The 16,831-nt window shown below is 42.2% G+C and overlaps 1 protein-coding gene across 1 annotated transcript in view; it reads right to left on the bottom strand.

Annotated features, from left to right (window-relative positions):
- The window catches only part of ATP8A2 (ATPase phospholipid transporting 8A2), a 649,053-nt gene that overhangs the window by 450,203 nt on the left and 182,019 nt on the right, over positions 1-16,831 (bottom strand). Inside the window, exons 15-19 of the mRNA XM_033236971.1 lie at positions 16,252-16,296; positions 11,964-12,039; positions 4,959-5,064; positions 3,822-3,904; positions 653-702 (exon numbers count right to left, since the gene is read on the bottom strand). Coding sequence (XP_033092862.1) covers positions 653-702; positions 3,822-3,904; positions 4,959-5,064; positions 11,964-12,039; positions 16,252-16,296 — 360 coding nt within the window. The remainder of the gene's footprint in view (positions 1-652; positions 703-3,821; positions 3,905-4,958; positions 5,065-11,963; positions 12,040-16,251; positions 16,297-16,831) is intronic.

Raw genomic sequence — 16,831 nt, 5'->3', positions numbered from 1 at the left:
TGCTTTTGAGATAGCAACAGAACTTTCCTTTAGTACTGACAATTCCATGTTAAAAAGAGGCAAAGAAACAAAAAATTAAGATATGTTTCCTTATAACAATGAATGTTCTATGTGAACAAAAAAGTCCAACAAATATTCCTGGGTCTTACTTTTCAAAATTGTACTGGGGAAGAATGCTTCCAAGTAAGTCCAGGAAAACTGCCCTACGTGGACCCAGCCTCTAATGAGATAAACTGATTTCATCTGTCATCATTTGTCAGTTTCTCAGATCTCCAGAGGAGCGCTCAGATGGAGTAAGAGGAATGACCTCATGGGACTTGGGAAACACCAATGAAAATAATGCCCTCATCACATGCGCCAAACTATTCAGACATGTCTGCAGCTGCTGATGCAAGAACATCAGGCTCTGGCAATCTAAAGAAAACGGAGGACATGGAAGTAGAGCATTTCTCTTGAGTAAAACAAAGAAAAATAACCTGCTTCACTTTCCTTAATGAAAGTCACAAATTCCAAGGAGAAGAGAGTTTATGGAGATACATTTATTATATCTAATACTTAAGTACTATATTGGATCATACCATACAATCATGTAAACACTCTGATGAAGCTGGTAAATAAATTATTTTCTTTCAAATGTATAAGAGAAACATACCTAGAAAATTCCAGGACATTAAGGATTCCAAACGTTTGTTCCTGTCCCATCTAAACGAAGAAAAATAGGCTCTTACCCAAGGTGCACAGTATTAAAATCTGAAAGCAATTGTCTCCAAAACATAAACAGACGTAGGCTCTCTCTCTCTCTCTCTCTTCCCACCTCCTAGCCCTTTGCAACATGTACTGGTTTCTCCCAAGTCTGGTGGGGTCAGAGCTCCCTCTTCTGGTGGAAGCTTCTCATGTTTCTTCAGTGCTATGGCTGTCCTAACAGGTGACTGGTGTAGACACTTCCAAGAGATGGAGATAAAGGACACCAGCTGCACAGGTCCGTCAGAAACCTGTGGCCCAGTTATGCTTCTGAATTCAGGATTTTACAAATTTTATAAAAATATACGCATATTCTAGACCATCTACCATAATGTCTCCAACAAGGTCTGGGGTAACATGCCGTTATACAACACATCCACGTTCTCCAGCAAAATGTATGCGTATCACAGGAAGTGAGATTCATAAAGATCATAAACAGCCTCATTGCTTCTGATAGGTTTTGCTCCCAAATAACTATTCACCAAAGTTAGGAAAAAATCTTTTGGAATTCAAAGGCATTTGGGTTTTGAATTTGCAGATAAAGAGACGGTGAATCCGTACCTGGTCTCAGAGCAATCAATCAAACGCTCTTTTTCTTTGGGTTCTTTCAAGTGAGAATGTCAATATTCACAATTTTTTTCCATCTAAAAATTCCAGATGGTGTGTACACTATTTTCAAATTTTTAATCTAATCTTTCCATTTCCCCAGCACTTCACAGTGGAAAGAATGTGGCCTTTAGCATCCAATACATGTGACTTTGAATCCAGTTTCTGCCTCTAAGTGTGTGACTTTCTGATGCATGGCAAAAGCATTTGTCTGTTAGGGCTCAGAGAAGTAATCAATGAAGTAACACATTCAAACTACCAAGTAGATGACGGAATCATGATCTTCATTCACACCCACAACCCTCCACTCCTCCTCTCTGCATCCCACAAAACAACGAATGATCCACTTCACCCAGCCTTCCTCAATCTTTATTCACCTCTTCGGAACCATGAATTCCGAGTTCCCTTTCTCCACAGACTGTCCCAACTTTTCATCATGTCCCCATTCAGAAGACACCCAGTGCTACCACCACCACCCAGCACCAGGGCTGCCACTCCCAGGGGCCACCTCCTCTCTGCACCACAGTTATACCAACCACCTCCAGATGCAGCCCATGGACGTGGCTGTTCTGACTCTTGGTGAGGACACTTCATGTAAATATGTAGGAATTTGAGAATTTGTTCCTGACTTGGTAGTGCAGCAGTAAGTTTTTTCTTTTACTTATATGCAAAACCTGTAATTTGAGAATTGGTGGTTTGATGAGTGGTTGAAAGGGACTCTTTTTATTATTGTTATTTACGAGTCCTAACTAATCAGGTAGTCTTTTGTGACCCCCAGAAATACGACCTTAAAACTGTAATGAGGTAACAAAGAGGGATCAATGCAGCATATAACACCAGGAGGACGACACCAACAGGCTCTCTAGGTTCCACATTTACCTGGCATTGTGAGTGAAGGGGAAGCACCTGTTCTCTTCTGTCTCTCTCACCTATGATCCAAGCCCCCAACTCCCAACCTCGATTTTTGCAATGCAGAGACATGCGGCAGCACCCACACAACTGAAAATCCTACGGCTAAGATTAAAATTCTCCTCCAACTGAAGGGGAGAAAAGACCTCATTTTTAAAAAGCTTCTGTAAGTGAAATTCTATATTCAATCAGTACTTCATTCTACTTTTAATGATGGTACCTTTCCCTAAGCTAAATTCCCTCTGTTGACTAAAATAAGCATAGTAAAAGTAAACATCCACATGATCTCATCTCTGTACTCCATAAGAAACTGAAGATGCCAATAAATGGGTACTTTGTATAAGATATATTTTATAGGTTTTGCATATAACTAAAAGAAAAAACTTACTATAGTACTCCCAAGTCAGCAACAATATCAAGTTATTATAGCATTTGGAAGTGAATTTCAAATGCATTAAAGGTCTATGGATTTAAGGATGCATCCACAAAGCCAAAAACTATAATCCCTGAGTCTTCCCCAAATGGAGGGGTAGGGAAAGGCAAGGGATGGCAGGGACTAGCCCCAGAGCCTCATCATCAATCCAGACAGTAAGAAAACCGCCCTTCTAACTGGTTATCACGACCACCACCACTGCCTCACCAGTCGTAACCACCATTTTCCCCTAAGGCCCATTCCAAAGGTCTGTATTTGATCTTCTTGTTGATATAATTATTTTTCTATCACTAAATTTCTCCCTTTGGCCTGTAGGTACGGAAACTCAGAAGAAAATCAGAAAATACGTAAACCCCTTGACTTCAGTTGCAGGGGGGATCCCTCATACAGATAAAAGAGATCAAAGCTGGACACAGTGGCTCACGCCTGTAATCCCAGCACTTTGGGAGGCCAAGGCGGGTGGATCACTTGAGGTCAGGAGTTTGAGACCAGCCTGGTCAACGTGGCAAAACCTCGTCTCTGCTATAAATACAAAAACTAGTCAGGCGTGGTGGCACGTGCCTGTAGTCAGTCCCAGCTGCTCGGGAGGCAGAGGCAGGAAAATTGCTTGAACCTCGAAGGCAGAAGTTTTAGTGAGCCGAGATTGCACCACTGCACTCCAGCCTGGGCAACAGAGACTACATCTCAAAAAAAAAAAAAGACAGATCTTAACTCTGACTCCTCTCCCAGCTGAAGAGACTTCTGAAGCCCAGTGGACTGTGAGGCTCCACTGAGTAAGAACTCTTGGGCTCTGAGGCTACAAAGAGATGTACAACCTGCCCTCAAAGACAAGTGGGCTGCTAAGTTATTTTCCCAATTATTACAGAACAAAGAGTAGATTTGTGAAGTTCTATGCTACAAATAATTTCACATCAGTGTATGAAAGACACGTGGAAAAGCATCCTTAAGGGCGAAACAGTACTGCAATGCAAAACAACTCAAACAAGCTAGTATCATCCTATTAACTCCAGTTTTTCACAGGTCTGATTTTTCACCAAAAGAGAAGTTTAGCTATCACAACAGACATGCCATTTCACATGCACAACCTTCACAAAAGTAGGTGGTCTGAAACGTGCATACGCGTGTTACTCACCGCTTCTATGATGACTGAGAATGGTGTTCTGGCTGTGAAGACAAAGCCCAGCTTTTTAGCTCCTTTCACCAAAGCAGCTTCATCTGTCAATTGGGAGTTGGTGAAACATTCACATATCACTGGTAATGACAGAATTCTGTTCAGTGTCACTTTTCAAATTGACAAAACCCACTCTACTGAAGGAGGCCTGGTGTCATCTGCGCAGTAGTAAGGACTCGGGGTAGAGAAGCACTTGCTCTCCCTACCACTAGGGTCTGAAATGAGCACTTCTGTTAGGTGGAGGGCTCGGATCTATGCTAATTCACCAGGACAAGAATGATTTCTATTCTTGCTACTCTCGCTTGGGATCAAGTTCTCTCCAATAAACCTAAGTAATAGTCCCACGACTCCCACCAAACATCTCCTCTGAGCACGGCGGTATTTTAGTTGTGCTGTGGGATTCCCAAGCCCCAGGAAGTGGGTAAAGAGAACCCCCATGCACAGCTTCCCCAGCAGGTGGAGAATCTGTGAGGTGGGGAGGATGAGGAAGAAGCCAGCTGTGTTCTTTCTTCAGAGCTCTGTCAAGCCCAATCACCACCGCCGGGAAACGCAACATAACCAGGATCCTCCCTTTGCTGTTAAAAAGGGGTTACGAGAGGCCGGGCGCGGTGGCTCAAGCCTGTCATCCCAGCACTTTGGGAGGCCGAGACGGGCGGATCACGAGGTCAGGAGATCGAGACCATCCTGGCTAACACGGTGAAACCCCGTCTCTACTAAAAAAAAGTACAAAAAAACTAGCCGGGCGAGATGGCGGGCTCCTGTAGTCCCAGCTACTCGGGAGGCTGAGGCGAGAGAATGGCGTAAACCCGGGAGGCGGAGCTTGCAGTGAGCTGAGATCCGGCTACTGCGCTCCAGCCTGGGCGACAGAGCGAGACTCCGTCTCAAAAAAAAAAAAAAAGGGGGTTACGAGAATCAGGAGAGCCCACCCCGGACTCTCTACGGCTTTGCACCTGTAGCCACAGCCTGGCCTCAGGACGAGGCCAACAGAAGACAGCTGGGTCTATAGGGCAGACTACATGGCAGCATCTCCAAGAATAACTGCAACACCCAGGTCTCCTGAGAAGGGGCCAGCAGGGGGCACCCGGCTAGAACCCTCACCTGGGGATGAGGCCTGGTAGATGATGTTATCTCCATCCTTCTCAGGAACAACCGTGTGGCACACGGCCAGAAGGGTGAGGAACTCCTGAATGCAAGGGGCTGTGGGCTGCAAACGTGAGGCGGGATTAGTGTCAGTCACAACACCTTCAACAGGCACCAGGGCTCACACAAGCAGATCCCCGCCTAACATCCAGTCATCCTGCTGCTCCCTGTAGGACAGGGTAGAGGTCCTTAATATGGACCTCAGAGCCCCCTCCTACCGCTCTGGAGTCCCCAAGCCGGTTCTCGCGCGCACTGATCCCTGGGTTTCTCTTGGGATGCAGCTCCTGCGCTGTAGCTCAAGAGACGGGGAGAGAAAAGACGAAGAGCCTTCCTGTACCTCAGCACACCCTGCCTGCCTGGGAGACTCGGCCTTGCCCACGTGCTTCCATTTACCCACGTGCTTCCATTTGTCCACGTGCTTCCATTTACCCACGTGCTTCCATTTCCCCAAGTGCTTCCATTTACCCACGTGCTTCCATTTACCCATGTGCTTCCATTTGCCCAAGTGCTTCCATTTGTCCACGTGCTTCCATTTACCCAAGTGCTTCCATTTACCCACGTGCTTCCATTTACCCACATGCTTCCATTTGCCCAAGTGCTTCCACCTCTCCATGTGCTCCCACTTCACCACGTGCTTCCACTTGCCCCTCTGCTTCCACCTCCCCTGTGCTTCTGCTTCACCCACGTGCTGCCGCCTCACTCCCGCAAGATCCTCCGGAAGTGTGTGTTCTGCCTCCCCCACCGCTGTACCTCAGGCCCCATAAACAGAAGATGCTTCCGTCTCCAGGCTCCCATCCCCTCCCCGACATCTGTTCTATGCGGTGTCCATTCTTTAAGTGTATAATCTCTCAACACCTGTAAAGCAGTGCATCTCTCACCCATTACTCTTGAACAACAACAAAAAACCAGAATTGCCCTGGATATGTATTTAATAAAATTCTCTTATTCTCTCTGGGAAAAAACGTATACTTTTTTACTGGTATTAGAGCACTTTTATAACTAGTGGGAAAATAATGCTATCTTCCCATCTAAGAAAACAGTGTGTCTTCCTATGTATTAAAAGCTTCTAAATATTCTAAATATAAGACCTAGCATATGTCTATTAATTATTTGCTCAAAAATTATTGTGGTGACCATTGTACACGAAGTACTGTGTAAGGCATTTTATCTATTGCCTTTTATATTATGAGTGGAATCTCATTTCCATCACATTTTACAGTAGTTTCTTGTTGGGATGTAAGCAGAAACATTGATTTTTGTAAGTTAATATCCAATGGTCACTGAGCTCCTACTCATTCTCTGAATTGCCGTTGACTATTCTAGGTTTTCAATGTCGACAATTATTTCACCCACAAATGAGAAGTTTTCCCTTTTACTCCCAATATACAAACTTTCAATTTTCACCTGTCTGCATGAGCTAGCACTTCCAGAATTATGTTCAAGGCAGGGGTGATAACCAAGCTGCCTTTTCCTGCGGTTATTTTAACATCAGTGTCTCTAATGCATCCCTTTTAAATAGGCAACTGGCTAAAAAATTGAGACAGATTTATATCATCGTATGAAGGAAGCAGCTATGTGCTTCCTCTTTTTCTAGTTTTCTGTTTTTTCAGTCATAAATGAATGACGACTTCCACAAGAATATTTTTAGTTCCTCTCTGTCTTATGAATGTGACTTAAGAGGAATTTCATGGAATCAAGTCACAACTATTCACATGGCTACTTCTTATCATGAAAAGAAAAGGCACATTAAATTATAGTTCAGTGAAGTCATGAGCTTAAGGAATGTACACATTCCTCAAGGCCTGAGTTGCAAAAATGGTAAGACACTTTCCCCAAAAGCGCTTTCTGTGAGAATTTAGCTTCAATTCAAGGTTGCCTTCCCCTGTACCTGAGAACTATCCAATTCTGAACATAACCTTGTCCCATAATGAAACAACATAAAAAGGGTCTTAGATTTTACAAATAAGTAAACCTAGTAGTGAAATATTTTCTAAGAGTTATAAAGAATTACACACACAAATAGAGCCTTCCACCGCAAATGGTAAGCCAGACAAAATCCACGAAGATCTTTTTTTAATCCTAAAATAAAATTAACCTATCATTGGTTTTCTTCCTATTGCATTCTATAATAAATTAGGGAGAAGAGACAAAATTAATCTGAAGCCTATGGATGCTTATAGTCATGTGTGTATGTGTGTGTGTGTGTGTGTGGTGTGTTGTGTGTGTGTCTTCTTAGATGTTAAACATTTGTATTGTGGTAAACTATACATGTAATATCTATCATTTAACCATTTGTAAGTATAAAATTCAATGACATTTTAAATACATTCAACAATGCTCCACAGCCATCACCACTATCTATAAACAAAACTTCATCTTCCCCAGCAGAAACCCTATACCCATTAAACAATAACTCTCCATTCTCTCTTCTCTCTACCCCCCAGTAACCTCTATTTTGTTTTCTGTCTCTATGAATTTGCCTATTGTATGTACCTCATAGAAACAGAATCATACAATGTTTTTCCTTCAGTTAACAGCTTGTAATATGTACAAAATGCCATATATCTAGAAATGAATATTTTCTATTTATTTGGTGAATTTAAAATAGCAGAAAATGATACATGTCTGAATTGTTTTGCAAGCAAAATTGCAGCTACAAATTATCCAAATCATATACATATATAAATGATTTCTTCTTGAAGACTCAAGCTCAGAAGTCTTAGGCATAATGATTCAACAGAAAGTTGTATCTTCTTCCTTGTGAACCTTCGGAAATTTATCCCACACACTGGGTTAGCCATGTAAGCAGGTGGTTGCATAAACTGTCCCCCGAAATTTCTCACAGGTTGATTCTCTAAGAGCCAAATTCCATCTTGGCTATCAGCCCACACAAAGCTTAACACAGTCCTAAAGGACCCAGAAAATGTGAAATGATGATATAGGAAAAGAGAAAATTCTGTAGCAAATGCAAGTATTCCCTTGGGAGGAAAGTAAGGGTTTTCTTGGACCAAATGCTTTAATTTTAGTCAATAGTCCCAAGACAATATAGATGAGAATGTGGGGCATGTGCAGCCACAAATCCTCAAATACTTCTTCCCTCTCCACAAACATATTTTCGCAAAATGAACAAGTAATCTAATTGGCCCTGGTTTTAAACTGCTTAAAAACATCCAATGGGTACATTTCATTCAACCCCACATCTCCCCAAAGAAAAATATTGGAGCCTATTCTATGGTCTTCATTATTATGGTGGAGCTAGAAGTTAAATGTCAAAGAGTTTAGTTAACACAGTAGCTAAGATGAAGGGTACCTCAGAAGGCCTCAAGGATCCAAGAAAGCTTAAAAATGGTACACATAGGCTAGGAGGCTTTTACTAAAAATTAGAAAATAAATTCCCAAACCAATCAATCAATTCCTCATCATGCCTGTACTGAAACTCTATGAGTATCCAGATTATTAAAATGCCCTTGAAGTCTCTGTGTTTGGATGGTCATCACAATGTTCCCACGGCAGGGCTTCCTTTTCACAGGGGTTGCACCTGTCCCTACTCTCAATGACTTTGCCACTAAACTAAAAGGAAATTTGGCTCAGGAGGGCAGACGACGAGGAGGAAAGGAAAGAAGAAGAAAGATCACTAACTTATATAAACAGTAGGATTTCTTCCTAAAGTGCTTTCCACTCACCATGGCCACCAAGGAGGAGTCAGGAAAAAAGCAGTGGGCAGGGGAAGGCAATGGGAGAGGTAGTAGCTGTGCTCAGATCTCCATTCAAACATCAGCGGAGGACAGGCTCACGAAGAGTGTGGGATGGACAGTCAAACCCCCAAACCCGCACAGGGACCCAGAACGCCAGTCCCGGGCCAGCTTCGGAGAGAACACCAGTGAGAGTCAGAAATTAACCGAGCCAAGCATTGAAATCTTTCAAACACTAGGATCTCAGAAGCATGTAGGGGGCCCCCAAAGAAGTAAAGATTTGCCTCAGGCCACTGGGTTTCTACGGCATCCCACCTTTATGTCAGTGCAAATACCATTCTGTGTGGGTGGCCACACTGCTCACATGTCAACAGTGATGGCAGCCATGACAGTCACCAAAGAGAATGGGATTCCTCTCTGTCTACACAAACCAAAATCACCTCCTCAGTTGCACCTGACCTATCCTGCAAAAGCATACTATGACTCCTAAGAATTTCCCACGTCTGCTTCCCCAGTGAACAGGAATCCCTCGGGTATTTTTTATTCATCTCTTCCCCTAGTACCGACAGCAAGGTATTTCATAGAAATGAGGTCCTGAAACTGTTTGCAAAATGAGTGACTAAATAAATGAGTCTCTGAGGTAAATGGGGATCCACCAGTTTGCTGCTGTTCCTAGCCCAGTGCTGGAATTCTGTGGTGTTCCACACACTGTGCTCATCCTATTTCCGTTGCTACTTTCTCCTTGTTGATCTACGAGAGCAAACTCGTGAAACTGGACCAAGAGCAGTCTCCAGAGCTCCTATGTCACCCTTCCACTTTCTCCTTTTCCATTCACCATCCCAACTTGAACAGATATATTCAGTTGCCCACCTGTGTGGTTACCCTCAACCTGAATACTATTTGAAAACACTTGTTTCCTCTCAAGTGCTCAAAGTATACTTGTTTCTTTGACATCTTTGATTAAAACCACCTTCCTGCAGAGATGATTCTTCAGAGGCACCACTCTTCTGCTTGGAGAACCTCTAGACTAGTAGCTGGATCTACCTCTAAGATCAGAATCCAAGAAAGAATTCTGTCGCTGTCTGTGACTGAAACAGAACATAGACTCCAGCAGCATCCTCTGTGGGCTTGGACCACTTCACCAGCCTCACCAAGAACTGAGTGGGGATAGCAGCATCACAGCCTGTGGGTGTGCACGCCATATACACCCACATTTCAGAAGTGCTGGCAACAAATGGGTACTAACTGTGACAGAGGAAAGTAGGATTTCCTCATGAAAACTTAGAAAAATCTTAAATATATCTGTCTCCTAAAATTTCAGAAATTTAGAAAGATAAAGTTTTAATTTTGCTCATGTTTACCTAATTTTAAATCTAGACATTTTTTCAGGAAAAAAAAAACATATGATATCTAATTTATACTGACTTAACTAGTTGTGAAATGCTTTGATCAGTGAATAATTTTCTAAGTTGGCATTTTTCAGAGTAGCCTTTAAAATAACAGTGAATTACCCTTCTAGACATTGGCTTAGGCAAGGATTTCATGACCAAGAATCCAAAAGCAAATGCAATAAAAACAAAGACAAACAGCTGGGACCTAATTAAACTAAAGAGTTTTTGCACAGCAAAAGGAACAGTCAGCAGAGTAAACAGACAACCCACAGAGTGGGAGAAAATCTTCACAATCTATACATCTGACAAAGGACTAATATCAAGAAACTACAACAAACTCAAACAAATTAGTAAGAAAGAAAAACAAACAATCCCATCAGAAAGTGGGCTAAGAAAATGAATAGACAATTCTTAAAAGAAGATATACAAATGGCCAACAAACATATGACAAAATGCTCAGCATCACTAATGATCAGGGAAACGTGAATGAAAACCACAATGCGACACCACCTCACTCCTGCAAGAATGGCCAGAATCAAAAACTCAAAAACAGCAGATGTTGGCATGGATGCGGTGATCAGGAACACTTCCGCACTGCAGGTGGGAGTGCAAACTAGAACAGCCACTATGGAAAACAGTGTGGAGATTCCTTAAAGAACTAAAAGTAGAACTACCATTCGATCCAGCAATCCCACTACTAGGTATCTTCCCAGAGGAAAAAATACTTGCACACATGTTTATAGCAGTAAAATTCACAACTGTGTATTATGGAACCAACCCAAATGCCCATCAATCAATGAGTGGATAAAGAAATTATGATATATACATATATAAGATATACATATACACACACACACACATAGAGATGATGGAATACCTCTTAGTCATAAAAAGTAACAAATTAACAGCATTTGCAGTGACCTGGATGAGACTGGAAACTATTATTCTAAGTGAAATAACTCAGGAATGGAAAACCAAACATCATATGTTCTCACTGATATGTGGGAGCTAAGCTATGAGGACGCAAAGGCATAAGAATGACACAGTGGACTATGGGGACTTTGGGGGAAGGGTGAGAGGGAGGCGAGGGATAAAAGACTACAAATATGGTGCGGTGTATATTGCTCAGGTGATGGGTACACCAAAATCTCACAAATCACCACTAAAGAACTTACTCATGTAACCAAATACCACCTGTTCCCCAATAACTTATAGAAAAATTAAAAATACATACATAAATAAAATAACAGTGAATTGATGTGATTCTGCAGTTAATACTGATTTGAAGTGGTGTGATGTCATAGTTAAAAATCTAACAGACTGAGGTTTAAGGCTCATTTCTACATTTATGTGCTGGGCAACTATTTGCCAATTTAATCTTTTATTTAACTTCCTTGTCACCTCTCAGATGTGATTCAGATGTTGACTAAAATGTTGAAGGAAATATATGTTAGTTGCCTGGCACACAGTAGAATGCAATAAATACTACCTGTTATTATATATCTTGCTTTTGTTTCCTAAAGTATCCTAGTCAAAGGACATGCAGTTACACTTGGCCTCTTAGATTCACAACTGTGACGAAACAGTACTGCAGAAATCTTACAAAGCAACAGCAACTGGAACTGTTACAGAATTCTGTGGTAAGGCTTGTCTTGATCTTGGTGCGCTACTTTACAAAGTCATCATGTATTTAAATACACTAATTCATGCACAGTGTTCACCACAAAGCATCTCAGATCACTTCTCAGAAGGACTCACACCATCAAATTGAGACTTTTCCCAGCCTCTACAACTGCAACTTGCAAAATACTACACGCATATCTACAAGAAAGGTGCATAGTAAGCCGTTTGCTGTCTTCAAAGTAAAATAGAGCACTTACATGGCGATCCTCAATGTTCTTCAACAGCCTGGGGTCATCAAAGTCACAGGAATCACTACAGGGAGGAGGCATCCGACTATAAGAGAGAACAGAGAAAATGTATCCAATTCAAAAGTTTCTGTTAAGTTAACCCAAACCTGGAAGGAATCTGCCTTCCAGAAGAACCATCCCTAAAGTCCTATAGGAATTCACATTAAAATTTCAAAGGCTTGGAATTCTGTATTATTATTATTTCAAACCTGAAAACAATTAATCCTGGAGTTTACTATAAATAAAATATTTCACGAGTTACTGTAAAGAACAACAGTTACGAGGAACAATAGTTACAAGGAGAAGAAACAGAAGCCAGGGATCAAGACTATGACTGTCATTTCAGTTGGCCCTGAGTCACTTCTACCAGAAATAACTTCCAAGAGTGTCCGCTCAAAGCAAACAAAACAAGAGGAAGTACTGCACTGTATACATGCAACCATTTATGGCCAGAGCTCATATGTAGGAGAGAGAAGACAACAAATAATTACAAGAAAGGAAACGATGTGATGGCTGTGAGCTATCACACTGAAGAAAATGTGAAGAACCAACTGTATATTCATTTATCTCCACTCCCTCCTGAATTTTTTTTTTTTTTTTTTTTTTGCAATGAAGTTTCACTCTTGTTGCCCAGGCTGGAGTGCAATGGCGTGATCTCGGCTCACTGCAACCTCCACCTTGCACGTTCAAGCAATTCTCCTGCCTCAGTCTCCCAAGTAGCCGGGATTACAGATGTCCACCATCACACCTGGCTAATTTTGTATTTTTAGTAGAGACAGGGTTTTGCCATGTTGGTCAGGCTGGTTTCAAACTCCTGACCTCATGCGATCCACCTGCCTCGGCCTCCCAAAGTGCTGGGATTACAGGCATGAGCCACTGCATCTGGCCCCCTCCTGAAATTTCATCATTGTCAAGACAAAGACAATGAAAGAAGACATGACAGCAGAGTGTATGTCAGTCTTAACTCGAAATAGGTATCAAGGTGTAGTACAGCACAGAAAACAGCAACCAACAGCTTGCAGGGGGGAGCACCTATAATGCAAGCTGATGCCCTCCACAGAGTGTCGGGAAGGTGGAACAAATGGCAGTACAAGGCACCTGTGAGGTACAGGGAAGGAGGAAGACAGCATAGCTGCCACGTCCACTTGTGAAACACTTCAAGAATCCTCTCATATCCCATGCAGCCAGACAACTGAACCTTCCAGAGCCAAAAAAAAAAAAAGCTTATCTTTTACAAAAATTAAACCAGAGTAGTCCTGAGCCGAGGGACACTGGGCACAGAGGCACACATGTGGATAGGCTGGGGCAACCTCCCAAAACAGCGTTTTAAATGAAATTCTATATATGCTGAAAGGTACAATCACTGGCCCGCTGCCTCCACACAGCTTCCAAAACAGTTACACCAAATTTATAGCCCTTGGCAGGAAACTAGAAAGTTCTTTTTATGAAAAGAAAGCTGACTGGCTGACAAGAAAGACCCACAGACACTGACATCCAGGGATCCCTTAATACAATCATGGGTCCTGGCTGATCATTCTCCGGGAGGGCGATCAGTCATCAACCACAGGGTGCCCACTCCACACACAGCCCTAGCAATCAGGTTTCTTGTGTGTAAGCTTTAAAACACATGCAGACAGACAGCATCACTCTTTATAGGGGAAACAGAAATCAAAACTACAGTAAGGTACCACTTCATATCCATTAGGATGGCTATCATAAAACAAACAAAACCTGAAAAATCACGTGTTGGCAAGGATGTGGAGAAAGTGAAACCCTTGTGCACTGCTGGCAGGAATGTCAAATGGTGGCTCTGCTATGGAAAACAGCAAGGTTTTTCCTCAAAAAGTTAAACACAGAATTACCATATGACCCAGTGATTCCATGTTTAGGTGTATACCCCCAAGAATGGAAAGGGGAGACTGCAACAGATACCCGTATGTCAATGTTCACAGCAGCATTATTCACAGTAGCCAAAAGGTGGGAGCGACACAAACGCCCGTGAACAGATGACGGGATAAACAACGCGTGGCATATACATGCAATCGAACGTTACTCAGCCTTCCAAAGGGAAAAGATTCTGACACATTCTACAACATGGATGAACCCTGAAGACACGCTAAGGGAAATACGCCAAACACAAAAACACAAATACTGTACCATTTCACTTGTATGAGGTACCTAGAACAGGCAAAATCATAGAGACGGAAAATAGAATGGTGGTTACTAGGGTCTGGAGGCAGGCAGCAATGAAGAATTTTTGTTGAATAGATAGGGTTTCAGATGAAAAAGTTCTAGAAATGAATGGTGCAGATGGCTGCAAAACACTATGAATATACTTAGTGCAACTGAATTATACATTTAAAAGAGTCAAATGATAAATATTATGTTACACATATTTTACACAAAAAGAAATAAAAATATATGAGCACACAGTTAATGATCACCAGGTTTTTGAAGAAAGCCTATAGAAAATAAATCAAAACACCAGGGGTGAGCGGTAAAGAGGGTGGGAGAGGAGAGCAGAGAAAACACGGAATGCAAAAGCAACGTCAGGGGAATGCTTTCGAAAACCGAAAGTGAGATCATACGAAAAACTCATGACAAAGGATAGAAGACCAAGGTGAAAAAAATACCAGGAAGTAAAACAAAAAAAAAAATATGGAAAATGAGAGAGAACGATAACAAAATTGGAGGATCAACCCAAGAGATTCAATATCTGACTATCAAGAGATGCAGAGGGAACAGGGAAGCTGGAGAGGAGGAAAATTATCATAGAAATAATACAAAGACACTGCTGAGAATCTAGAAGAGGAAATTCAGAGACAGAAATGGCTCACTAGTGGTCCACTGAATGTCCAAAATAACGGAAAAAATTCACTTTGGGAGGCCGAGGTGGGCAGATCACAAGGTCAGGAGATCAAGACCATCCTGGCTAACACGGTGAAACCCCATTTCTACTAAAAATACAAAAACTTAGCCGGGCTCGGTGGCAGACGCCTGTAGTCCCAGCTACTCGGGAGGCTGAGGCAGGAGAATGGCGTGAACCCAGGAGGCAGAGCTTGCAGTGAGCTGAGACGACGCCACTGCACTCCAGCCTGGGTGACAGAGCAAGACTCCATCTCAAAAAAAAAAAAAAAAGGAAAAATTTAAAAACCTGCCCAAAGCTTCATGGTTGAAATGGCATATGCCTGAGGAGGTACAGAAAATCTGAAATGCTTCCAAAGGGGACGGAGCAACAGTAGGAGATAAACTCTCACCATCCACCATAAAAAGTAGAACAATGTCTAAATGTTTTTAATTTCTTTGTCTTTTTTGTTTGTTTGTTTTTGAGACAGAATCTCGCTCCGACACTCAGGCTGGAGTGCAGTGGCACGATCTTGGCTCACTGCAACCTCTGCCTCCTGGGTTCAACTGATTCTCCTGCCTTAGCCTCCTGAGTAACTAGGATTACAGGCGCTCACCACCACACCCGGCTAATTTTTGTATTTTTAGTAGAGACAAGGTTTCATCATGTTTGCCAGGCTGGTCTTGAACTCCTGACCTCAAGTGATCTGCCTGCCTTGGCCTCCCAAAGTGCTGGGATTACAAGTGTGAGCCACTGCACCCATCCTAAATGTCTTTAATTTAAAAATTAATATAAACATTACCTTGAAATATAAAAATAAAATTTTTTAAAAAGCAAAAGCACTGAGGTTGACTGCCTCCAGGGAACAGGGAATGAGTAGGAAGTACTGAACCAAGGGCAGTCGATTTTTTGGTTAAAAGTCCTGTAGTATCCCCGGACTTTTCAAACCATGTTCATCCTTAAATTTATCTGGTTTTCTTTCAAAATAACATATATGCAACTTTTATTTACATAAAAAAATAGGCAGCTGAGAAATGCTAATAAAATTATTCCAAGGCGAGCCTGGTTTCTCACACGTGTAATCCCAGCACGTTGGGAAGACACAGCGGGAGGACAGCTTGAGGCCAGGAGTTTGAGACTAGCCTGGGCAACACAGTGAGACCTCATTTCTACAAAAAATTACAAAATTAGTCAGGCATGGTGGTGCCTGCCTGTAGTTTTAGTTACGCAGGAGGCTGAGGCAGGAGGATCACTTGAATCCAGGAGTTCACGACTACAGTGAGCTATGACTGTATTACTGCACTCCATCCTGCGCAATAGAGTGAGGCTGTCTCTAAAAATGTAAATAAATAAATAAAAACTATTCCAAAGGCTTTTCCACTAAAGTGTCAAGAAGTGCTAGAATCTACTTACCAGAAGTCATCTGAGGACGGCTCTCTTGCCAATTCTGGGAAGTGACTGCCAAAGAAAGGGAAAACAGAGTGGTCACAAAACTGTGATCAAAAGGCAGACATTCGGATCAAAACCTGAGTAAATGTGTAATTCTTAGATTACATATACAAACTTACAGATTCTCAGGGACTTCTTATCAAGTTAATATTGCAGAAATAAACCACCTTTGTTGTTGTTGTTGTTGTTGTTGTTGTTGTTTGTTTTGAGATGGAGTCTCACTCTGTCACCCAGGCTGAAGTGCAGTGGTGAGATTCCAGCTCACTGCAACCCCTGCCTCCCGAGTTTAAGCGATTCTCCTGCCTCAGCCTCCCAAGTAGCTGGGATTACAGGTGCATGCAACGATGCCCAGCTAATATTGTATTTTTAGTAGAGACAGGGTTTCATCAAGTTAGCCAGGCTGATCTTGAACTTCCAACCTCAGGCAATCCACCTGCCTTGGCCTCCCAAAGTGCTGGGATTACAGGTGTGAGCCACTGCGCCCGGTCAGAAATAAACCATGTTTTAACTGTTCAGAGTTTAATTTGGGATCCATTCAGCTAGA

Source organism: Trachypithecus francoisi, unplaced genomic scaffold (genome assembly GCF_009764315.1).
Source record: "Trachypithecus francoisi isolate TF-2019V2 unplaced genomic scaffold, Tfra_2.0 Contig01461, whole genome shotgun sequence".
Classification (NCBI taxonomy): Eukaryota; Metazoa; Chordata; class Mammalia; order Primates; family Cercopithecidae; genus Trachypithecus; species Trachypithecus francoisi.
This window is presented reverse-complemented; position numbering and strand designations above follow the sequence as displayed.